The following is a 26,804-nucleotide window of genomic DNA, read 5'->3' as shown; positions in this document are numbered from 1 at the left end:
ATGACAGTGTCCTACAAAAGTTAATAAAAACTGCTTCAGATTTTTTTTTCAAACTATGATCTTTCCCAAATTTTGTTCTAAACAGACCATGACGACTAGTTTAAGCCTACAATGATGTGAGCTCACTGATTTAAAAAAAGGGAGGGACTTTTAGATGATCAGGATGAATAACATGATATAGAATTAGGGTGGATCTGTCAGTTGACAGATCAGACCTGTCTTGATCCCACTGATGTTTCGAGAGAGGAGATTGGTACTGGTTTAACGCGGTGGTTCCCAACCTGAGGTCCCTGCTCCCCCTTTAGAGGGATGCCAAAGATCACACTGGCTATGTGAGATTTTCACTCCATAGAAGCTGCCAGGGTTGGATTTGGTCATGTGCAACAAGCTGACAGGGGAGTCTTAAATTCAGCATGAGTAAACAGGAGCGCAGAGTTGGAAATAATAAGGAGCCACAACAATTTCCACTGCAGGTGTAACAGGACGGCGTGACGGTGCTCTGATTTACTCGGCACCAATTTGCTTGCCAATATGCATTGTATATAAGCATGATTCAGTAGTTCCTTTTACTGATGCTGGCACATACAAAGGAGTCACAAGTGACGGACTTTACATTTCCAGCCTCATAGATGTGGTATAATTTGGCTGTGAAGATGAGCTTACTCTCCTTCAAGCTGATTCAGTGACAATGAAATATTTCCAGGAGAACAGAACACTTTATCTTTGATTTTGGAATATCAAAGCGATGCATTTTTTCCCCCCAGTTTTCAGGTTTCAGGTTATTCTCCCATTCAGCACCCTTATAACAATAAAAGCTAAATCCTGTATCAGTATGGCACAAACCTCCTACCTGACATCTTTGCACTGGACAGAGGTACAACATTACTTTTTCAAAATGTGACCGATTGTTCCGAAATCAAGTGCCGGTAAAGTTTTAGAGATTATTCTTTTTGTGCATTCCAGGGGACAAATAGATGTGTTGAGGAATGGGAAAAGTAAGGGAGGAGATAATTTATGAGAGGGAGGAGGTCCAGCTCCTGAGTCCTACTCTGCTTAGTAACTTGACTTGTTTGCATGAACTTGATATAACCTTTGACTGACAGAGTACAGCGAAAAACACTAAATTAACAACCAGTGGCTGGCCTTGTTTGAAATGCAGTGACATTTCTGCTAAAAAAGCAAAGAAGTTTTTGGAGAGAGGTGTGTGGCTGTATTACAGAGTGAACTGGAGCTGAGTTGGATGATCCACAGTGTTTAAAAGTCTTTTGTCATCATCATGGCTCTTTAAATACACAAACTGTGTCAAACTGCTTCCTCTCCTCAGGTTATTTGAGACTCTCCAGTCACTCTTCTGGTCCATATTCGGGCTGATAAACCTGTACGTCACCAACGTGAAGGCGCGCCACGAGTTCACAGAGTTCGTCGGGGCAACCATGTTCGGGACATACAACGTCATCTCGCTGGTGGTGCTGCTCAACATGCTGATCGCCATGATGAACAACTCCTACCAGCTCATCGCTGTGAGTGACAACCTGAAATCTTGCCAAAATGGTTGGAGAAAGTGTAACTTGTTACATAAAAAGTCCTAATCATAAATGTACTAATGTGAAAACTACACATTTGATGCTCTTCTAGTTGTCATAGATGTGCAAATGAACTAACTAACTGAACACTGGTCAGCATAGAAACACTTGTGTGTGTGCAGGTAAGTCTTGCGGTGCTCACAAAGTTGTGGTTTCTTTACCCTCATCATGGAAACTCTCTGCTGCTCAGATTGACTCCGTACTCTCACACACACATACACACACAGCTTAACCCAACCAAAAAACACACAGATGAATGTCTCTCAGCAGTCCCACCATGATTTCTCCAGAAATTGCATGGTCTAGTTTCTGCTTTGTCTTTGTGTTTTCTAAAATGATGTGTTGTGTTTTGCACCTTTGAGACACTTAATTGTATTGTCCTGTATAACAAAGAAGAGCAAAAATGATCCAAATGTTATCAAATTAGTTGCATCTCATCAATATTCTAATTAATTACTGATGGAAAATGATATTTTGATCGAATGCCATAAAAGAAAAAAGTGTAAATTCAGTAAAATTATTTGTCTAATTGTTTCAAGCCTAATGCAAACTACATGATTTTGAGTTCATAGTCATTGGGGACCTTTAAATACAGAGAAAGCTGTTGGAACGCAACACCAACACTGAATGGAACATTTAAAGGGGAAATACGCTCAAAACAGTGGTACAGTCCCTTTATCATTGGAAGTTTTTTTTTTTTTTTTTTGAACCCATCTTTCTCATTTGGTTAATTAGAATTTTACTTTCCATCTCCCCTATTCTATCTCCACATCATCACAGCAACTGTCAACAAAAAGTTCATCAGAGATTTTGAAACTCAACAGCTTGCCACGTGATCTAGTTGAATCCATAGTCTCCCTGTTGTCTTCCAGGACCACGCCGACATTGAGTGGAAGTTTGCCCGCACCAAGCTGTGGATGAGTTACTTTGACGAGGGCGGCACGCTGCCGCCTCCGTTCAACATCATCCCCAGCCCCAAGTCCATCTTGTACCTGCTGGTGTGGCTCCACAACAAGCTGTGCCAGAGAGGTCAGCCGCCCGGAGAGGCCTCACACAAGTGTGAAAACCTTAGAGAGTTCACGGTAAGTGAAGGCAGGACAATGCGACGGGCCATTTTTACTTTTAATTGATGCTTCTGGTTGTGTTCAGGACATTTCTGTTGATTTTTAATCCCCCAGATTGACTTGAAACATCATGTTTATGTCTTATGTGATGAGAATAGTTTTGTTTTCTACTGCTTCTGAGATGTCAGTTACCAAATTGTCTTTCACATTCAAGATGGGACTCAAAACAACCAATAGCATAAAATTGCAGACAGATATTCTCAACAGGTATCAGTGGGTGTTCCCCAATTAACCTTTGTTTTTACAGACAAATGAGAAAGTCATATAATATACTGAAAAACTGTCAACATTAAAATCAAGGACATGCATGGTAGACTAAAGAAAGCAACAAATAATGATTAGATTATCTTTAAAATATGGATATATTGTAAGATTTGCTTTTCCCGCTTCACTCTTTGTTTCCTTTGACTTGATCAGCTGTGTCATCAGTGATCGATTTTCTGCAGATTCGATGCATTTGTAAATGGAAAACTGAAAGTGGGCTTGAATTTGATCAGTTGTGACACAAGAAGAAGCAGCTGCCAACCTCAGAAGTGAGACAGTCGGTCTGATCTGCAGCTCTGTCGCTCTGCCTCTTCTAACAGATCAGCAGCTGCAGACAAAACTCCTAAAGTTCAAAACCTCACGAATGAATCGACTGAAACGCTTCATTCTTTCATGTGTAAACCCATAATTCACTTCTCTCTGAACAGATGTGCAACCAGGCTGTGTAGATATTGTCAAAAGCCTCAGAGTGAGAAAGGAGAAGTCAGGCTTTGTTCGAATAAGATAGGCTTTTAGTTTGAACCTTAAGCTTAGAATAAAGGCACAACTGACCCTCAGCAGGACTACTCCGTATGCTGATAAACACCGCGTTATCAGCTCCAAAGCTCCAGAACTGCAGCAAAATGGACGTGCTGGTGAGATTGTTCTGCCTTTTATTATTCATCCGAAACATTACGCAGTATTTTCCTTTTCGGCATTTCTCCCAAAACAAGAGGTTGTACTAACACACACAAAAAAATGAAATCATTGCCAGCTGCTCTTTAATTCATTAGCAAAGATTTACAGCTCGATAGAATTTCAGTGTTGGCAAATTTTACTTACTTTACTTGTGTGCATATATAAATATTAAGTCATAGGTGTGGTTTTCATGTGCCTTTACTCCCCCACTCAAATGCTCCGGTCTTTTATTATAAGAAACCAGTAAAGGGCGTTTGATTTAAAAAAATAAAAATAAAAATAATCTATTTGACTTTAATCACAGATGCAACAATGGTTCCGACCGAGATGGGTCTATTTTATTTAGCGCTGGGCTTCATTTACCCCAATATTACATGAATTAAGCTAATGCCACTACTGAGTCTTTTATCAAAGATTATTTCTTATCTGTAAAGGTCACATTCCCAAACAAAAACACCCTAACAAGGACAGAATTTCAATGTGTTCTGTCAGCCGGGACAATATTAGACGAGAAAGGTTAATCGACTGTAGCAGAAATATCGAGTAAATATAAAGAATGTTGGAGCGCTTCACTGCATCATATTAATCTTTTAATTCAACCTTTATTTAACCTACAAAAATGACTTTGAGATCATAAATAGAATTAGAAGAAACAGCGTTGGGGCCAAAATGGATAGCAGCTCACATCGGCAGCCTTTGCACAAAACAAGCACTTGGCTTTATGCTTTATTCAGTACATAAAAGCTAAATAAACATGAAAAATATGAATATAGGTTTTCACATTTATCTCAAGTAAAAACAATACAGTCATAATATTTCCATATTCCTATTTTCACCTTAAGTTGGTGCTGAAAAGGCACAGACTGCATGCTTAAATACTCAAGGAACAGGATAAATCAGAAGTTCAAAAACTTAAGCTGGAAATAGTGTGAAGGGGATGGTGACTTCAGATAGTGTGCATGATACATGATATTTGTTGGTGTTATAGGAGCTTGGTTTTTATTTTAGTGAGACTCAGATTTTTGCAGGACTTAACTGCAGTTGTGGCTCCCCCCACTTTGATTACAGAGATTCAGTTGATTGATAGTATTGATAACAAAGTAACGTGGGTAGATTTACACTGGCAGCACATCTGGTAAATGGTTGTAAAGCTTCAGGCAGGGAAGAACAACAAAGCCAAGAGACATGTGGAGTTTACTGGTTGAAAACAAATAAATTAAAACATACAATCATTAACACCCCCCCACCCCGAATGGCCAGATGACAAAACTATTGGGCCAAGTTCCATTGTTCCCACAGACACTCAGAAACAAGCAGGCATTGTGGAGCTGGAATGAAAAGTCGATCAGATATAATTGACATTGGCAGATGTGCTCCATTTATTCAGATAAGAAGGCAGCAAATATGAGCAGCTACTGAAATATGAATATTTCCTCCTCTGGTAGAAAATTCATTATTTGAGGTTTTGTGCTGTTTCCATTACAAAACGGACAAGGGAGGACCTCTGAGAGCAGACTCACAAGTTTGCCAGTGATAAAATTACGCAAAGCCAGATAATATTGATCTAATCTTGTTCTGGGGGCTCTGACTCGTCACACAGTCGATCGCATCGCGGTGACTGAACCTGTTCCCAGGGAAGGTGGATTAAAGAGCGAAAGAAAGGGCAGATATGAAATGGATAAGTCATCTCAGAGAAAAACAAGCCCACAACACGTGGACGGACATCAGCTGTAAGTCTGAAAGTACAGAAGGAACATCGGCACATAAACACGTCCCGATAAACACATTTAACAGTCCAGTCATCTGAAGACGGCAGCGCAGATTGATAAGGGTTTTTCACACTCACTCTCTCTCTCACACACACACACACACAGAGTGCAGCTGGCATGTTCACCTCAGCTGCAGTCAGCTGAGTTATATAAGCCAACCAGCCCACATAGGTTCACAGAGCCACAGCTCTGCAGAGATCTGATCAAGGCAAAGAGCCAGCTTGTGTGTATGTATGCGTTTGGATGCGTCTTTGTGTGTTCGCGCGATTAGAGCAGAAAAACAGCATGATCTATTCAAATCCGTGATTGCTCTGAAGACAGAGAGAGATTTAGAGGATGATGTGGGTAGGATGATTGCAGGTTTGTGTGTGTTGACAGAAATGTGTCAGTGTTGTGTTAGCCGGCTGCAGGGAGCGGGAGGAAGACAAACCAGAGGATGGATGAGTGGGAAGCATGAGGTGAAAGACTGAATATTGAGCTGAGGTGGAAATAAAATGAAAATGTGGAGAGAAAAACGACACGGGAGGAGATATGAAGGTGATGGATGTTTGTGTGACAGATAATGCAGTTTTCCTCATTCACTGGGACTCCACTCCTTGAGTGAGAATTATTGACTTCACACTCTGAACATTAACTCCAAACATTACGACCTAAGGCTTGTTTACTGAAAAGTCTTCTAAAAGCTGAGTTTTCTGGGATTCTTCAGACTGTTCATCAACTGTTGTCCGAAGGAAAGAGAAACTGCTTACAACGTGAGCACAGCCGTCTCCATCAAATCAAAGGCGTTCTTTTAGGTTTTGAACATTTAAATTCCAACCTGAGAAATTCTCCTAATTGATGCAGAAAAAAAATGTAACTGAATAAAAGTGACGGGCCGTACTTCTGTTGAAAGTTTGGTTGTTGCTGTTTTTCTTTGCTCTCGTGCACCAGCACCTGAACACAACACTGACCAGCTGCCAGATTTTGATGAACGAGGCTGGCAGGTGGAACAACAGTAATATATTCGATTAAACGCTAAGAGATGTGCCTTCAGGAAAGATTGATTACCCCCCATTTCTGTCTCAGAAAATCTGAGCAATGCTTGTTATTAAAAGTCTTAAAAACACACACACACACAGTCTCCATGTATGATCTATGCCAACATTATATCTTGTGTGCTGACCAGCCTTCATTTGAGCCCCAAAAGAGGTGGTAACCTTGGTTACAGTGACCAGCTTTTGTTACCTTTGGTTTAGTAAAGCATTGCCTGCTGCTTTTCAGCAGAACATCCGCAGCTTATTCAAGGTGTTGCTTTTATTTTTTGGAAGTCGTTGCTGTGAACTGGGGCTGCCACATTATCAGATTTTCACTGCACAATTTCACAGAAATACACAGTAATGATATTATTGCTATTTTCATAGAGCATACTTTAAAAATATAAAGGTATCAGTTAATGTAATCTTCAACTACGTTGGCATGTTTATTCCTTTTTTGCCTCCCAAATGATTCAAATACAAAATGTGAATGTGGAGAGATGTACACAGTTGTTCACCACATTCTACAAGAGTGTAAAATACAGTATATTTGTAAATGGAAAATGGAAGGTAAGCGTGGGGTGAAAGAAATCAAGTGAGCGACCAAACAAAAGATCCATAAAGCTCTTTCACTGATACAGAGTCGACTGAAACAATCTCACTTGTGGGTTGCATATTTTGGTCCAATTGAATCCATTGTTTGACGTAGCGATTGTGTCTTTTTAGAAGAAACTTTTCTGCTCACTATTTTCACTTCTACGATTGTCAATCTCCATGGGACCACATGCTTTAAGTCCAGACATGTAAATGAAGGGTGTAACAAAATGTTAGAAATTCACTTTGGAAAGATGAGAAATGATTAACTGAAGTTCATTACTCAGCACCTCTCCAAGACGGAGGATCCGGGCTGCGAAAGTGTTGTTCTCGCAGCCAAAAGCAATTTGTTACCCGTTGGCTTCTGTTTTAGCGTCGTGCTGTAAGAGGAGGCTGTGGACATATTTAATTTTGGAGTGACCTCTGCGTGAAATATCAGCCTGGCTGAGAAGAATAATAAGCAAAGACGGGAGAGAAATAACGGGCCAGAGGACTGTCGGAAATGAACCAAAATTGATAAAGAAATATTAAGTGACGTGGTGATGTATGTGGAAACATTGTGTGGTTAACACAATCACTTCTTCTTCTTCCAGGAGCGTCATGCTGACAGCCTCATACAGAATCAGCATTACCAGGTCAGTGTCTGCTCTCATCTTCATGTCTGTTTGAAATGCAATACCTAGTCTTTTTTTCTATGCTAAGTCAGGCACAGCTTTAAGGCTTAAAAACTCCACATCCACACGTTAATTATCAGAAATATCAAATCATTTTTATCTCACAAAAACATCTATGTGGATAAGAAACAGGATCCACTAGAGGCTAATTTCCAGACTTAAAACCAGAGTAACATCTGACTGCGACTCCATGAACACTCTGTAACCATCTAATGAATCCACAGATATCAAATTGTCTGAAATAACTTGGTGTAGTCGCTGGAAGCGAATAAATAAACCAATGTTTTATTCACAATAGAATCTAGAAAGCATATCAAATGTTGAAAATGAGACAAAGTTGACATGCTGCTGATCATCACAGATGTTCATCCTCAGGCATAAAACAAACAAGGGTCCACGGGAGTGAAAAGGCACTAAACTCCTACAGAGAAGATTTGAGAGGTTAATACAGTGTTTTCAGTTTTTTTCCCTTCTGTTATATATTTCTTATACTTATTCTTATTTTTATACAGTAGTATCACAGGAGGCTGTGATTTTGGGTGAGTGACTCCGGTAGTCCTAACAAATTTCTCCAACTAGTTCAAGGAGAAGTACTTAGGGAACAGCTGTTGGTGTCAGGATTCATAATTAAACCAAAAAGGGGAGAGGGATCCAACTGCAGGACTAAATAAGATGGAGGAAAAAGCACATGGTCTCAGAAGCTAAGAAAACAATGAAAGACTGACAGAGTAACCATGGAGACATGACACTGCACTGGCAAAGAGCTATATATACTGAAGGACTAATTACAAATGGACAATAAGTGAGAGGAATAACTGTAAATTAGGTGTGAAACAGGAAGTAAAGTAAAAACTTTCTTTGAACCCCCCCCCCCAAAAAAAATCAGAGCAGTTCTGGGCCTTAAAGACACAGGTGCTAACACAGGTTTTTCTCTTAGACAGAAGGTGCCAGGAGATGTTGCAACAATGACAAACTGGTAATTTGGGAGTGTGTAAAGCATGTAATCCTCTTCTATTAGACCCTCAAAAGGAGCCTGGAACTGAACATGGTATGGGCTCTTTAAGTTTGACAGAAATTTTCAACTTGCATAGAATACAAATGCCAGACGCTGACTACGGCAATGTGTCTGAATAAGTAAATAAACTGTGCTGTCTGACTTGTCACGCAGCACTCTGACGTCTTGTACTCACTTTATTGTGAATTGAGTCAACACCTTAATTAAGAGCACTTTGGCGGAGTAGAAGCTCCGAACTCTCACTGTTAGTCAGTTTCATAATAAATAACTTAACAGCTGATAGTATTTAAAGCAAGTTGTCTGTATCCTTAGGCATCATTGGATGAAGTGACAATACATTTTGCTTTTTTATGAACAGCAAGCCAGTGTTTTCTTTATTATCTCAATGATATCAACTGTAGCATGAGATTATTTATTAGATCTGACGATTATAAGTCCATGCATATTTTGTATTTTTAGAGACTTTTTAAAGTCTTCAGCGTTTGTGTTGGATGTAAAACAACACACAGCATTTTTTTTGGCTGCTTCAGCTGTCACCTTCATGTCCAGTTTTAGGGGAATTTCATAAGAATTTGTACAACAAATCAGCCAAGACTGAGCTTTCATGTTTTGACACCTTAGCACTGGCAGTGATTACAAATGCAGCAATGCCAGTACTTTTGTATTTGGCAGTGCCGATTGTTCCTTTGATATGCATCCACGTTTTTAAGGATTGTTGTAGGAATCTGTCCCTCACATTAACAGAGTGTGTGGTGTGTTTTGGCAGAGGTGCTGAGTGACAGCATGCCAGACCGTCCTGTTTGGCAGTCACAGGTGCTAACTGTGGGAGGATGCTGTGTGTTAGTGTGTTTGTGCACTGTACCAGTATATCAGGGATGGAATTACCGCCCACTGAGCACCAAATGCTTGTGAAATGTGTATTTGGCCTGTAAATCAATGAAAGTGACCTGCCTCATTACTGATTACTTAACAATACAACATCTGAAGAACTGTGCTGCACATTGTTGATTACTTTCACAACACTATAAGCCATTAAATAGTGTTTCTTGCTGGTATTTTTTATATAGTTGTATCAGAAATTTTTATATCGCACATTATCTACTAGTTTTATATGAATAAATGGAGAAAATACATAAATAACCAAAGTGGTCATGCTATATTTTCTCTTCAGGCAGAAAATAATAATAATACTTGAATCAGAAAATTAGGGTGGACAAAGTCGCAATTCTAAAGAAGTTTTCACCCTGATTAAGTATTTGCAGTAGTGGATTCTGGGTGCCAGACTGACCCGCCTGCAGTTCAGACCTTTCACCAAATGCAAACATTTGGTGCATCATGAAACCCAAAAGGATGACAAAGAAGACTTTGAACTTTGGAATTGCTAGACAAGAATGAGACAGCATTCCTCTGCCGAAGGTCCAACAGCTGCTTCCTGATTTATCAAATGTTTACAGACTGTTGTTAAAAGAAAAAAGGATGCTAGTACACAGAAGCAAACATGGCCCTATCCCATTAAAAAACAAAACAAAAAAAAACATTTGCATTTTGTTTTTATTTGCATTTAACACAGCCTACCACTTTTTTTTTTTTTTTTTTGGAACAGGGGTTGCAGAGCATTTTTTGAAGACATGCGATTTTGCTTGAAAAGCACAGCTCTGAAAGTTCAGTCATATTGAAGAGTCTGCGTGTGTGAGCAAGATAATCAGCCTCAGGCACAGAGATTTTTCTAAGGGTCCCAGCCAGCTCCCAAGTGCTAAATCTGGAACATTTCTGAATACAGCAGGAAATTCACTCAATAAGTCACCGTTACTTTCAAGTTAATGCATGTAGTATTGATATAAACACAAAAACCGTCACCAATATTAAAAGTAGAGATCCTTGATCCTTGATGTGCTGTAAAGGAAACACTGAGACCTTTGAAGTGTGTTTCTCTTTTTTTAAATCATATCCTGCCTCTTGTATGCTGTACCCTGGAACCACTCCAGAGTATTTCCAGGAGACAATAGGAACTTTAAGAATAGACAGTAGGAGTGGCTACGGTGTCAAGGAAGCATTCCAAGCATTGTGGCTGTACTAGAACTTCTTCTTTAACTGTGGACAACAGTACATTGTCTACAACATGCCTCTTAAAAAGGGCAGAGAAAACGTAATATGCTTAATATCAGCTTTATTATCAGATCAGGGTATTACTCTATGACATGAACAGGTCCAGCCTTTTAGATGGACCATATAGACAGTACATGATAGAAAATAAAATACAATGGACCTTAGTATCAAATTAGTAGGTATATGCAAAGACAAGTATTTATCATCTTTAAATCTCTCAATTACTCCCCGGTACAGAAAACCTTTTCCATATAGTGGACTATTGGGCTTCAACGGCGGGAAGTAACACTGTATCATCGCACATGTGCAGATTGGAGAATTTTTGGTCTCAGACGCTGTAGCCATCCCTTCAACCATTACTACTTAAAGTCTCTAATCCGCTGTTGGGTTGCACATGTGTGCAAGGCAAAAAACAGATAAAAAGGATTACAGTAACCACGGCAACTGTCTTCAACAGGAAGTGATCCGTAGCCTGGTAAAGAGATACGTGGCTGCCATGATCCGCAGTGCCAAGACGGATGAAGGACTTACAGAGGAAAACTTTAAGGTGGGTAACCAGAATGAGCCACTGTTGTCATGACAATGTGCGCTATCGAACCTGATAAATTATTAAAGCTAAAGAAACAGGAACACTCCTCAAACACTGTTAACAGCAAGTATAACGGACACGTTTGAGTCGTTATGTATCTGGATGGTCGGCAGAGCTGCACAAACATCAGGTGCACAGAGAAGCTTTATTTATGTTAACGCTGCAATAAACAGTGCAGGTTTTATTGATCCCGCAAGCAGAAGTGCTTTTTAGTGCTGCAAAGATTTATTAAAGGATTTGTTTATAGCTACCACCTGCCCACTATCAAATCTGTGTCTAAGCTTCTCTCCTGCCCAAAATCTACTGCTCTGAGCAGCTCTTCACTGTCGATGATCCTTGAGGAGGGCGTTTTGTCTTTTTCCAAATGTTCTGAGCCATGAATTATTTTGAGCTGTTTTACCGCCAAGCCAGTTTCCCCCTTAATGCCAATGAAGTGCTTTGAAGTGGAAAGTTCCTTTAGGCTTTTCAAAGCAAAAAACAACATCAGGTGCACATTGAACTGAATCACTTTTCATTCCCAGAGTGTTTTCTATGTGTGTGTGCATTTATGCAAGGAGTTATAAATACATAGACTGTATACGTATATGTGCTTCAAATGTGTGTCTAACGTCAGGTGTTTGAGGTAAATCAGGGTTTTATTCGCTGTGGATTAAAGACACATGTGCAGCATTCGGATCCCATGTGGCGAGTGGAAGAGAAAAAAATTAACTAGCTTGGATCTGAGACATGCGGCTCATATTTTATAGCTGTCTGTTTGTGTCTTTTGTGGAAAGAGAATTACAATAAACAGAGGCACAAATGGAGAAAGTAAATGCACAGGTGCTTATGGTATTTTTCTGTAAAGGCAACAGGCTAAATTGAAGTTGCACGGAAATTGAAAGGAAACCAGCTTTGTTGCCCCCAGATGGCTTCTGTGCTGAGCAACTAAATACAGCACCTTTCACACATACGCTGCTTTACATTAATTTGGTGGCGTCTGAATGTGTGGAAACCCCACCCCACCCCGTGATTTTCTGTAACATTTTGTGACTGCGATCTGACTGGGTTTCAGCAGTCGCATTAACGGACAGACGTGCACAGGAGCGACCTCCTCCATGGTTTAACTATGACAGATAATTAGCGGCAGCACCTAGAAGTTTATTCTCAGCACCTGAGACGCGTTAAAGTGTTCGAGCTGCAGCTGAAGCTTCTGCTCTCTGATCAGATCTCAATATTTTAAACTGTTCCCACACTGTAGCTTGCTGTTTAGGTTGATATGAATTTCTATGGCAAAACAACACATTGGTATGTGAAAACTGTAACTATAGAGAGCATTTTACTTGGACTGAGAACAGCTGGACTGCTACTGTAGTACAATTGTGTGTACTGTAGTATAATAACGGTTAGCTTGAATATGTAGAGAAGTAATATCTTCAGTTGTTTCCATTCGTCACCACGACTACCGTGTGCCTGGCATGTTGATATGAACTGTTTAAGGCAAGGGGACATTTTGTGAGAAACCATGACTCTTTAAGGGCTATTATAGGCTCAGAGAGAGGCTCATGCCCATAATTTCTAGTTTTTTCATATATTGATTGTTCTGGTTTGTAGAATGCAAAAAAGTAGTGGTAAAAAAAAGAAACGTACAACATTATTAATTAAAAAAAAAAACTTTTTAAGATTTAAAAAAAATCAATTTACCTTTTTGGACAGGACACCATCAGTGTCAAACAAGGTCACAGCATTTTCAGTCCTACCTACTTCATGGTGGTAGCTGGGCGTACATCATGTGCAAGACAATTGTGCAATAATCATGTGACCGTATTAGGAATTTACATATTTCTCTTAATGTCTAAAGCCCACACGAAAATCCAGGTACCATTTCATCCATCATTTGGGGAAATGGTTAAAAGATCATTTAAGGTTTGTTAAATGATGTGTAAATTTCACTGGGTTCTCTTTAAATTGTATTCCATGCCAAGTGAGGGCATAAAAATGGGTTTGGCGCAACCGAGCCCACTCTCTTTGCTGACACAGGTGTCTCACTTTCACCATTTATCCACTCTTCCTGAGTCCTTAACCTCCTCTTCACCCTCTGCCTCTACAAACTGATAGTTCACTTCCTTTCTCTCAAGCAGTCATCAGCCTCATCTCTCCCACTTACCCTCCTCACCCTGTTCTTTTTAGCTGTTTTTTCTTCATGATTACTGTACCATTAACAGCAAGTCTTCAGAGTAAACTACATTCTTAGTAGAGTGTAACGTTTATTGGCTCAACATGATGTCATACCAAATATTCTTGAACACTGCAACATTAAATTGACAGTGGTTCTCTGACTTTCTACAGGAATTGAAACAAGACATCTCCAGTTTCCGCTATGAGGTCCTGGATCTGCTCGGCAACCGGCGTCCTCCCCGGCGCAACTACTCTTCCTCCAGTGAAACAACGAAAGACGACGGCGCCATGGCATCAGAGGATGACAGCGAATCAGGTGACGGCAGCGGAGGAGGAGTTGGAGTCCAGAAATCAAAGAGCGTCACCTTCACCAACCCGGTGGAAGACGACGGGAGACCCGCGCCAACGCTTGGCGTCTCTGCGCTGGTGCGTTCGATTTCTGGAATGACACAGATAGACAGAGCAGACGAGAGCGATGGATGGGGGGAGGAAGAGGAGGAGGAAGAGGAGGGCAAACCAAAGAGCAATGGGCTGAAGACAACCAGCATCCCTCCGACCTCCACCACTACCCTCCCCTCACCGTCTTCATCATTCTCCTCTTCTTTTTCCTCGTCACTCGCTCGCACAAGAAGCCGCCTGCAGCGTCTCTCAGCTCCAAGTGCAAAGACGGACTCTTTCAAACGCCTCTCATACTTGTTTTCCCGCTCCAAGCGCAAAGCTCCACCCACGCCACTCCAGCTTCAATCTCCACCCTCCTACACCATCTCAGACGGGTTGCTCCGCCCCCTGGGGAGCCACAGCCACTCCGACTTCGGACTCAGCGACGTGACCAGAAGCGACACTCACCTGAACGAGGTGGGCCGCTCAGTTGACAACCCGTCGTTCTCGCCGCGGCGGACAAACGGGCGGGACTCGCTCCTGACGCTGCCCCTCCCGCCCCCATGCCCCTGCCAATCCCTGCACTGTGCTTCCAACATGTCCGAGTCCAGCTCGCACCTCCTGGACTCCAGCGAGGACGTTTTCCAGGGCGACGGCGTGGAGGGGGCGGGCGAAGTCAGCGTAGACAGAGCAAGAGGAGGAGGTGGGGGGATGGTGATGACGATGGGCGGGTGGGTGGGTCCATGCGATGATGTCTTAGAGGACAGCTGTGAAGTCATAGAGGACTCCGTCACCACGCAGCTATAGGAGACAGCGGACAACCAAACTGTTATTCTTTGCTTGTTTGCAGAATGGCTGAATACTTACCAAGATGGCATGAGACAGAGAGAGAGGTGTGAGAAGCGAGGATCCAACGGAATCTGTTGTGGAACTTTACAGTATAAAATCCCCAACTGGTGGTAACACCTGTGAGGACAGAAGGGATCCTGATGTGGCAGATGTTTATGGAGTCAGTTTGAAACCATGTGGTGATGTGGATGTTGAACCAATCACTGTCCACTTTTGTTGTTTGGAACACGATACAAAAGGCCTCCTCGTGTCACTCTGTGGGCTGACTTGCTGTAGAGCAATGGCCCTAACAAGTCCCATTTGAACAGGATTAACCTTGGCGTGAAATTTTCCCAGTGGTCAACGATATTTTATTGTTTCATACAGGATCTCACCCAAGACGAACCAAAATAAAAAGTAAATATATGCCAATAAACATCCACAAATCGGCTGTTACGATGCAGAAGGAAAATTTATTTTGTTAACAAAAGATAAATTAATTAAGATCTCACTTAAAAACATGAAGCCATGGCTTCAGACAGAAATCTAAATTGCAAGGAAAAATGTTTTTACGCAGCTGAACTTTATTTTTTTGTCTTGCAGCTGTCCCCATAAACATCTGCCAGTTTCCACGCATGCCTCAAGGAGACCAAAGGGCGGCGTTCAAAGAGAGAGTACAAATTTTCCTTCTTTTCTCTGGGAGGTTTAAAGGCGCTATTATGATGGAATTACAGAGCTGAGGTCACTTTTCAGAAAGAGAACATCATAAAAATGCGTTTGGTTTGAGCTCAAGATGCTTTCTTTCCCTTTAACCAAACTGTGAATCTGTGATGGAATAACAAACGGAATTAGATCTTCTTAAAGTCACTGGAATTTGAATGGAACCACCCTTTTACTAAACGGAATGGGTCCTGTGTCAAAGTTTAACAAGACAAATCTTACTTTAAATCTGAAAATGGAATATTATCCCCTTTACGCCTGGAATGAAGGATTTTACTCCAGTTGGATCACTGGGATGAAATGGAACGGCATGGAACCATTACTCTGCTGTCGATAGCCTGCACCGTCTCTCTCTGCATCAACAAGGGCCAAGGAGCTTATTTTATTCTAATAATAGTTATACTAGTAATAATAACGGTAATAATAATAAGAGACAGACTTCTAATATTAATGAGGACTATTCTGGTTTCTAAAGACTGTCTTTGCTTCTCTTTGAGTTGCCGACCCTACCCTGGCTTCTCATTCTGCTCTTCCTTAACAAGTACACTTCAACTAGTGTACAGAAATATAAGTGGATGTTTATAGTGAGGAGGCGCGATGAGTGGATGGAAAGGTTGAAGGGAAAGAGAGAGGGATATACAGAAAAGGAAAAAGTGGGTTAAGGGGAAAAGAAGGCTTGAGAAAAAGGGAAGGATTTGAAGCTTATAGAAGAGGAAAATGAGAAAAGAGAATAAGAGAAGAAACTAAGACTTGGCTGAATGAATGAGGAGCAGATGGACACAAAAAGGGATGAGTTTGCCTTTCCATCTATCTTGGAAATCTATATCAGAGGGAAATGTCTCCAGAATTTCATCCTGAATTTTTTTCTTCTCTTGAAGTCGCTCAGTGTAGCAACCTCAATTGGTTGGCATGAGCAGAAGCTGTCAAATTTAGCCTGGTTATTATACAACTGTCGGCGATGAAGTAGAGAAATTATGCATGTTTGATCAGAAAACCACCGCTACCTGCAACACACACACACACACATGCACATTTACTCACACAAGCAAAGACACATATTGAATATCAGCAGGTGTGATGACTAGCTTCTGGTCAAATGTTCTGCCCTTTGTCTCATCTCTCCAGAGTCGTCCCTCTGCAACACGGTGACATCAGCGCCACTCTCGCGCTTTCTTTTGATTCTTGAATCCATTTTGTTCATCTTTGTCCTTGCATTTCATTCTTCCCCTATAGTGCACACACTCACCCCTCTGGCAGACGCTGTGACCTCACCGCCAGCTGTCCTGGCGTCAGAAAGCCCCAATGTGTCGATGAATCAACGTCCCAAAATGTCACACTGTAACCATGGAGACCCTGTTATCCTGCCCTGCATCCTGTGATGCCACATCTAGAGCCACAGAGCTCCTCACTACAGAGCCAGACGCTGCTGAGCACCCTGCCGTTGGCTGGCAGCAGGGACACCACAAAGCGTTTACATGTGACATCTTGTCTCTTTAGTCCTAAACAACAATCAATTGAATGTCATTTTACATCCCATCAACAGTGGAGGAGAAAAGTATTTTGATCAGTTCTCTAACCTTAACCCTAGCTTCCAGAAAGCATCCCAAAGTCTAATTTGTTCAGTAACCTAAGATGACCTTCAGTTTTCACTGTTACTTCTATGGGAGCTTTACAGTTAACATCAGAGGTTGTTATACAGCTTGTTCACATATTCTGGTATGTTGGGTACTTGGACACTGCAGCCATGGGATTTCCAGAACAAACAAAATCAAAACTACAATGCAAATTAAGAGGTCTGTCTGTCTGGTAGTATTCTATTGATATCCTTCTTTTTTGAAAGAAGTGTTATAATGTGATCAGTTTGACTATAAAGCCGGTAGTTTATTTGCCCGTTTGCCACGTTGTTGATCAAACTTCCTGGCACACAATGTGGTCTCTGTCCAAGATCCAAAGTAGAAGTTCAAATATTTCAACGTACTTGTGGCAAATTCCAGAAGAAGGGAGTTATTTCGTACAGCTTGCTTGTCAAATTAACAGGATACCCGTGAACTGACAGGGATTTAGATCGGGGTTACAACTTTGGGGAAATGGGAACTGCAAACTTCACTGAAGTTTGAAAATGATACTTTTAAGCAAGACATCTGCTGGTAAGTTGCACGAGTATAATTATGACTGCGGCACAGTCAGATTATATGAGGAAAGGTATATGAGGATGCATTTTTGCACTACAGTCAGATTGTTGTATTATTTACATTGTTCAACATGCTTATCGTGTGATTGTGAGTTTTGAAGTCTTAGTGGGTCCACGTCTCATGGCTGATCTGTGGCAGGAGGTCACACACTACAAGATTTTTCACCAGGCTTGACTCCCGACTCGTCTGACTGATCTTTATCAAGCAGTTCCAGTTGTCATATATCTCTCATCATTTACTCTGAATCCTGGTGATTCCCTCTGATTTTCTCACCTGTCTGTCGAAAGGAAGCAGCACTTTCTCTCCACACCTTCTCTCTCTCTTAAGTCTACTGTGATATTCAATGCTGGAAACACCAAAGAAAATGGATGTTCTCACCCGTGTTCGGCCAAATTCTGCTCAGTTTCCCGAGTCCAAGCAGACTGGACTTTGTTCACCATGCTTCCCGTCACATTTGTTTTTTTTCCTTTTTCCAGATTTTCCCTCCATCGTGTCTCCTGACCCCGTTTCTTGCGTTCTCTGTCGCTGTAGCTCCTTAACTCACTAACTCCTCCCCAAAAGACTGCTACAAATAATCTACCTGGCTAGATATTCGGGGTGTATCCATGGGCCTTGCGAATCACATCTTTTACACAGAGTGATTGGTGAATTAACTTTGTGGTCAAAATGTGCTGCTTCATGTTCAGTGGAATTTTCTGTTATTTAGCTGGATTTAATTATCGAAACACTGTTGATAAGCTGTGAGTTAGTCCTGAGGATCTGCTATTAATTACTGTGCTTACTGCCATGTAAGGACCAGCTTAACTGTATCAATAGATCAGTATTCAGAGTATGTTCCTGTCCCAGAGGTGCACTAACTTGTGTCATGTTTTTCAGCCACACGTTTTGTGACAAATGGTAGACGTAGATTGAAATTAGCAGCTTGCTGGGTTAGATATACATATATATACATATATGAATTGATTTATACTTTAACAGTTCCAAAATGGGAAATTATTCTGTGAGCATAAAACATGAAAACTGTCATTTGTCATTAGTCATAAGCAGGTTGCCTCAGCATTTAAGGTCGCAGTGCAGCTGGAGAAGCCTCTGACTGAACACATTTTCTTTGATCTTAATGCACAGCATTCTCCGTTATGTTAGGCTGCTTTTGCATTAACAGCTCCAGAGGCTCCAGAGCTGTCCCCAGCACAGAGCCAGCCTTCTTAATCAGTTTATTCAGTTTCTTAATTTAATAATGCTGGTTCACGTGATACGGTAATTACATTTGTGTTTTAGATGTCCATAGGGAGAGGGGAAAAAAGCCTAAGTACTGCTCCAGCAAAAAAATGTCGTATAAAGTGCTGGGTCATTCATTCAGATTCACTCAGCCACACATTCTACAAATATTCCACTCTGGTTTAAGATTCAAGCAGAAAGAGATACTCAGTAACAACACAGTGCTGTGACTAGATGTAAGGTGGAGCTGGACTATTCACCTGTGTTCACATCCAAGTTGTTTATCATTTTACTTTAGAGGCCACGCCCCTAACACTCAACCCAAAACCAGTGCTTAGTGTTGTTTTCTGCCTTCACCGATCCCCAAATCGCTTTGTCTCTTCATGCTTGACGAGGTTAATCCAATCAGCACGACTTGTTCTTGGATCACATAACAATCACGATCCTCCATTTCTTAAATATGTCCCCCCCTAACCTTCTCACAAAACAGTATCTACAACTGATTCCTTTTCTTCTTCTACATGCATGTTGATAGCACTACTTGATGTAAATGGTTCATTTTAAAATGATAAAAACATTTTATTAAGGCAATTAATTAACCAAGTTGATAAGATACAAACTAATACATATTTCTGGTTTCAACAAGTTACTCAAAAGAAAAAATAGATAAATCTGCTCCAACGTTCATGTGCTGGAATGCGAGAAAATGTAGATTAACACTGAAATAAATGTATGATATTATGCAAGGCCTCAGGCTTTCAGTAAATCAGTCATTTGTTCCGGATGGGTCTGGGGCCTTAAAAATGTCTGTGAATTGTTTCTGTGAATATTACTGAATATTTCAAAAACCATCAGAGACTAACTGCGAGTAAAGCAGGTTCAGCTCAGCAGTAAGCCTTAGATTTTAGATCAAACAACAAATGTTCAGAACTGCACAGGTCAAAGCTGCTATTTGATGATTGCGTCTCTCAAAGTGAATCCAGGCGTCCAGCTGCAGAAATGGGGATGTGTTTGGCTCCAATTTCAGCACAGGGCAGTCGAACAGCAGTTTAACCTCTCCCGCAGCCCTTATTCACAGATTTGAACCTCCGTAACCTCTGTTAAAAGAAAATGAAAAATAGAAAAAAATGTTGGGGGTTTTTTTCTGTTGAAAAAAAAAAAAGCACAAATTGAACCGAATAATTCCACTGATATTTATCCTTTAGCTCCACCTGAAGATGACAAACCCTGCCACGGTTGACTTTGTTGCAATAAAACAAAATAAAAACTTCACGTCCACTTTCCATCAAAATGTTCTCCGTTACACACATGAAGACTGATATTGCTTGGAAACAAGAAAGATGGGAGGATAGAAAGAAAAAAGTGGGATGGGGAAGGGAGGGGGGGGCTGGATCATGGTTGCCATAGTAACCAACCTGCATGTCACCACCCTATAATCAGGGCCGCACTGCACCTCAGGGTTTTATAATCAATCGCCCTTCGTAAATTGCCGTGACAACAGCAAGCACATCCTATGGGATGTTGGAGACATTTGGCAAGTGAGACTCTAAAGGGTGTTTTTTTCCCCAAATTGAAAACGCGGTTACCGCTGTTTTGATATGAAATATGCTCAATAGAATATATAAAGTTGGTGCACTAGAGTACACATGCTATTACACAGCACACACATGGATGGTGGGTAATCAATCCTGCTGATAAATGAGTAACGGCAATGGTTTTCTGATCCCATGAGGGTCTTTTCAGCCAGAATCCATGATTTAATCCTGTTGAGCCCCTCATTGATAGGCATTGACTTAGATTAGATCTGTACACAACCGATATGTGTTGCTGTACAGGTTTTAGACAAGAAGTGAGGACAGCTTGACCGGTTCTTCCTTTAGGATTTGGGGTTATGATCAGGTGAGGATGCGATATTTATTCGTGATGGTTGTGGTTTGGGAACAGTTCAGAGAATGTGTTACAACCATGAGAGTCCTGATGAAGATAAAGGGATGAAACAAAGAAACAAAGTGAGCACTATTAGGGATGACTTGTCCTCTAAAGGGACAATATCCACACAGGCTTATAAAGATAGAAACAGGCAACAGCAAGGAAGGAAAAGAAACACTTAATCTCATGCATTATTCACACACGCACACAGAGACTTCTGATCACTGACCAGCTGCAGGTTTGACTGTAAATCGAGGCGGCTGCAGAATTCGGTCCACTTTAATAACGCTGTGTGATCTCTGTTATGGGAATTGTGCACACTTAGATCCAATAGTACTGTGTGGCTTCATGCTAGCTCCAAGACAACTGAGGACAGGTACATATATGTGTTTGTGTGTGTAAATGGACACCATACAAATGTTTTATTTCTAACATAATTAAGTTCTTTAAAAGCAGGAGTACTGAAGGTATACATTTATACCTTTACAAAAGGTAAATACATTAACATGTTCATGAGAAAGAAAAAATAATGTAACAGACTATATCTCAGTTTAGAGACTACTGTCTGGCTCCAACAGTCTCTCCCACAAAACAGTCTAAAACTATTTCATGAAATAGCGCTGGTGGTCCAGTTTTACCCTTTAATGTCCTACCTAACTTGTAGAGCAAGTTTTTCAATGACTATATTGTACCTTATTCAAAATGTGTGGAAATAAGTTCCATGTACAGTTAAGTTGAGTTGCAGTTACAGCTGGATTTGACCATTTAATTCGATTAGCATCCTTGCATCTGTATACACGCACAGAAGTAGTTATTGACTGAAGTATGTCCCACGCTGCTGTGGACTGTGTCAGAAAACTTTCAAGATGCTCTGCTGCTTCTAACTTTCTCAGTGAGAGGTCGTCATACTTGTTAGTTTAGCCAAATGTACATGAACATTTTACCATTACATTAGCGAGTAAATGCAGTGGTGATTTGACTCTCAGCTGCACTGTCTCGGTATGTTAGTCCGAGTCGGTTTGATTAACATGCTTGACATGTATTTCAAAGGACTTGTTTTGGTCAGTCTGACAGTATTTTGTAGTTTATCTGCTGAATGATCCAGGTTTAAATACATATTTAACTTTCCCGCTAAAGAAAGTTAAATATGTATTAAATATGTATTTAACTTTCTTTTTCTTTTTTTTTTTTGATGCAGAATGAAAAGGGCTTTACAGTTTAATGTCATAATGTCATAATGTTTTGTCCAACCCCACAAACTGTTAGAAACCAAATCTATTGATTTGTTTTTTCTGACTCCAGTTTTCAAATTTGTATTCCCCACAGAAACACCTGTATAAAAAGGTTCATGTTGAATGGATTGTACCTATATAGCACTTTTTCTAGTCTAGTTGACCACTCAAAACGCTTTTTATGATACAAGTCACATTCATCACACACACTAACACACCAATGGATGCATCGGCAGGCAATGTGAGGTTCAGTGTCTTACCCAAGGACACCTCTAGTTTTGGTCCAGGAAGTCAAACAACACATTGGCACACGGCTGTTCTTCCTCTTGAGCTACAGCCACCCAGCACATACACACAGTCTAGATGAAGCAGTGCATAATTTTAAGAAGTAAACGCAATAATATTAACGTCGGAGGAGATAGAGGTGGTCTGAAGGAGGATGGCAAAAGACCTGACTTCATCTTGTGTTCTGGTCAGTTATAGCTCACCTTTACAGACCAGTATTTTTTCTTTGAAACTTCTCTTTGTTTGTTTCCACTTTGTTTTCCACTCAATTAAGGTCAAGCAGCTTAACAACTTAGTTAAGGACATGAAAACATCATAGCTTGCCCTAAAATAGAACCTTTCAGAAAGTGTTGGTTATCTTCATTTTATAGAATACAGGGCTGACACCTGGAGACTTCCCACTGAAACGGATTACTTTGAAATTAGTCTTGCCACTCACTCACTCATTCATTCATCCATCCAGTTTCTTCCACTTCTCTGAGGTCTGGTTGCAGTAGCAACAGGCTAATCATTGTACAAGATGTCACTCCTCCCCCACAACACTTATCAATCAAGGCCTATTTTGCTAAATATTCACATACACGAGAGAAATTAAACATTTTTCTAGAGCAGTCTGCACCAAGCAGTATAACATTGAATGAAACGCAGCTAAAAACAGTAAACACAACAGCAGCGCATTGGTAAAGTGCTATAAAATGAATGCATACAAATTTATGTGAATGGATGGGCTGACAGTCCATTTATAGTCCTGACTGACGATGGAAAAAGCTTTTCTGCAGCCTGGTGCATCTGGGTGCCTCTTCAGGGTTTCAGAGGGAAAACAATTCATTTTCAATTCAGTTTTATTTATATAGCACCAAATCACTGCAAATGTCATCTCAAGGCACTTCAGTAATACAGTCCAAATTCAAGCCAATTTATTTTAATCGTAATCCAGTCAAATCCAACTAATTAAATTCTAAATTAGTCCAAGTCATACGTACGGAGTCACAAAACAATTTCCTGGCAAAGGAAACTAACAGATTGCACCTGAAACTTCTCTTCGGTCCAATTTTCCGTCCTGAGCATGCCTGAGGCGACTGTGGAGAGAAACTAATTCCTTTTAACAGGAAGAAACCTCTGGCAGAACCAGACTCAGGAAGGGTGGCCGCCCGCCTCGAACAGCTGGGGTTTGAGAGGACAGAAACACACACCATAACACCATTCAAAGGATACCTGCTGAGACAGAGAAACACAAGTTAATGACAACAATAATGCCAAATGTACATAATGTCATATGAATGCAGGGACAAACAGGCGGTGAAAAAGAGAGGTGAGGGTCTCAGAGTACCGCATCTCAGCGAGCACGGCGTTGTATGCAGCTCTCCCATCAGCAAAGGGTGAGAGGTATCAGTGATTCTCTTGTCTGTCTTCATCGTCCTGTTGAGCTGCTTTGTCTCATTAACTAACATTCAAGGAGGTGAAGTCGTAGGTTAGGTTGCTTTCAGTGGCGCCCCAGTGGTAGGTGGTGAGATAAAAAGTGGGGAGACCTGCCTCCCTGAGTCTCCAGAATGGGAGAGGAACTGCTAACCTAAAGAGTCTCTCCAGAGTGACGCGGCTGGTGGTCAGTGGTGTGTGAGGGTGTTTGTCAGCTTTTCTGAAGTCAATTACCATCTCTTGTTTTCTCCATATTCATGACCAAGTTGTGAACTCTTCACCATCCACCTCCATTCACGCAGTAAAGTTTGGCTCACCTATCCATTTATTTTGGTACTGTATGGTTCTAATAAGCAGCAGATTTGCACCTATGTTATTTTGTTTTATTATTTTTGAGCTATTTCTATGTTGTCGACACCTCAACTTGTGTCATATAAAACACAAATACCCCACAATGAACAACCACAGCTGTTCTGACTAATCTTTCTGACTAGTTTTACCACAGTATGTAGTCATGTTTTTCAGGTCATGGCTATAATTACACCAGCTCTGGCACAGGCTCCAAAGCTTAGTTCAACGTTTGAGCTGCTGACATCACAACTGATTCAGGAAAAGAGAGAGAAAGAAAAGAGCCACAAACGTCAGTGTCTGTCTGTAACAGATCTAAAAGTAATGAATTATTGATTTTGCACTATAGTTAGAGTATAAATCCAAATCCACGCATCTAAATGTGAACTTCCACCTATCACCATCACTTTTCTTTCCCTCCAGGGTTGTAAAAAAAAAAAAAAATCATATCCACCATTTATTTAAGAAAAAGGGCCGAAAAACTTTGACTCTTCTGTTCATCACACAGCCACATTTGCACATGCACACACACACACACACACGCAGTACCACTCACACACAGTACATACACAGTACACGGCATCCTTCAGGTTCCCCTCTCACTTTCTAAAGGGATTTTTAGCTTTAAGAATAAAAAACTGTCCTTGTTTTTCTTTGTTTTTATGGATTTCCACATGGATGAATGTATGATGACTGTGTTATTTTTCTAGAAGCGGACGGCTAGCGCACGTTGTTGACTCTTTAATAAAGGCATCCTTAGAAAAGTTTCTTTGTGATCGGACTGTTTCTTTGATTGGTATCCTTTACTTGTCTCCTTTACTTTTGGTATGAGAAGGTCATGTGATCTGTCACATCTGAGAGACATCAGGGACTGAAAAATGTCTGAAACGTCTTTTCTCATACGGTCAAGCTGAACTGATTTTACTTAAGTCTCAATATTTAAAGTGTGGCTCAATCTACTTACAGGAAACCTTTAAGATATGCAATTTTCCAACTATGAACTTTAGTTGCCTTGTTTTTTTTTTGCCCCTGCACGTGGGACCAGTGCATGTTGTCCACAATATTAAACTGTATAACTCAACATGATTAACTTTGCCTCCCATCTATCGGAATCTGCTCACATATGTTATAAACTGCTTCTTACTGACATTTTCTTTCGAACTGATTTGTTTAAATGAGGATAATAAAATGAACTCCTTGAAAACTGCGTTTTGTTTATTGGAATCAAATTGTCATTAAACAGCAACATTTTTTTAAATACTTGTGTCTTCATTGCAGTGAACAAAGCAAAGCTGTGGTTTTTCCTGTTTAATCTCATGGTGTGATCTGAAGTTTCGACTTCCCACTTCTAAAGGTGCTTTAAATGCAGCGTCACTCTCTTTCCTGTCGGCAGAATAGCAGACAGATGGCTGTGGACTCCACCAACATGCAGTTGATTTCGTCTGCTTGTGATCTATTTGGAGGATGCTTTTTTTTTATTTATAAACTGACACATTTTTCCATCCAACAGCCATCTTGGTTTTCCAGTTCATGAGAATTTTATGTCCTTTAAGCATTGAGGCGGCTCATTCAGCACAAACTGGAGCAATCGTCTGCAGTTACATGATGAAATTTCCATCTCTTGGAACATTGTTTACTCAAGAATGATTGTAAGACTTTCTAAATCATTATGTTTCTAATGTTGAAAGTAGGTCGAAGCAAATACAACTTTCTTGCTAGGTTGAGGGAACGTAATTTGCTGGTCAGGGTTAAGCAACACAACTACGTGGTTAAGTTTAGGCACAGCAGCTGGTTTAGGTACGAAAACAGAAAAGCTCTCGATCAGGTTGGAAATAGTTCGCTTCATCATGTTAATACTCCATGTTTGATGAGAACGAGGTATGCTGTTTAATCAGCTATTTTTATCCAGCCTGTAGAAAACTGAAACTTTATGTTTCCTTCTGCTGTTTAATGTGTGCCAAGGATCCTTTCAGTGCCGACAGAGTGTGAACATGCTTTATTTACACAGCAGCAGTGCGTGGAAAAACGTGTTCATTTGCAATTTATAGCGAGGACTAATGTTGGTTCAAATTTGTGCTACATTTGAATAAAAAACTGAACTTTTGCAAACATGTGCCATGACCAACGGGTCTACCAGAGCCAGTGTTTGCCAGAATTTTCCCAAAACCAACACTTTTATGTGAACTTGATAAAAACCTAAACTAAATTGGCAAACTTTTTTGTTTGGCTTGCAAAAAATCCAAACTGAGAAGAGCAGCAGGCAGAATGAAAGCCTTTTTGTTCAACTACACGACCTCTAGTCAAAGTTCGCTTTTGAGATCATGTCGGCGTGTCAGTTTAATGTTTGTCTTCATGTGTTCGAGTGCTTATTTGTTTAAACAGATACAGAATGCCCTTTTTTTTTAAGCTGGGAGCTTTTCAACAACCTGCTATATAAACTGAATGCTGTTATTATATTCAAGGAACTGCTGAAAAGGAGAGCATGGGAGAGAGTTTTTCAACAAAGCCCTGGTTTGCCTGTTGTGTGGGCTGCAGCGCTGAATAAAACCAGCTTTCATCTCACTCTTTCTTTCTCTCTCTACATCAACCTCCCCTCCACCAACTCGGTGTCAAGTTCTGCTATGAGACACAGTGATCTGCGTGTGTGTGTGTGTGTGTGCACAGTGGAATGAGAAGCTGGCTGTCCTTTTGGCAG

At 40.7% G+C, this 26,804-nt stretch overlaps 1 protein-coding gene across 1 annotated transcript in view; it reads left to right on the top strand.

Moving 5' to 3' along the window:
• The window catches only part of trpc5a (transient receptor potential cation channel, subfamily C, member 5a), a 130,594-nt gene extending 108,800 nt beyond the window's left edge, over positions 1 to 21,794 (top strand). The window contains exons 14-18 of the mRNA XM_072376181.1: positions 1,325 to 1,520; positions 2,456 to 2,665; positions 7,619 to 7,660; positions 11,278 to 11,367; positions 13,735 to 21,794. Coding sequence (XP_072232282.1) covers positions 1,325 to 1,520; positions 2,456 to 2,665; positions 7,619 to 7,660; positions 11,278 to 11,367; positions 13,735 to 14,748 — 1,552 coding nt within the window. The 3' untranslated portion in view covers positions 14,749 to 21,794. The remainder of the gene's footprint in view (positions 1 to 1,324; positions 1,521 to 2,455; positions 2,666 to 7,618; positions 7,661 to 11,277; positions 11,368 to 13,734) is intronic.
• Positions 21,795 to 26,804: the final 5,010 nt, after the last annotated feature.

The sequence above is a fragment of the Leuresthes tenuis genome, unplaced genomic scaffold (genome assembly GCF_036924035.1).
Source record: "Leuresthes tenuis unplaced genomic scaffold, fLeuTen1.0.hap1 SCAF_22, whole genome shotgun sequence".
NCBI lineage: Eukaryota > Metazoa > Chordata > Actinopteri > Atheriniformes > Atherinopsidae > Leuresthes > Leuresthes tenuis.
This window is presented reverse-complemented; position numbering and strand designations above follow the sequence as displayed.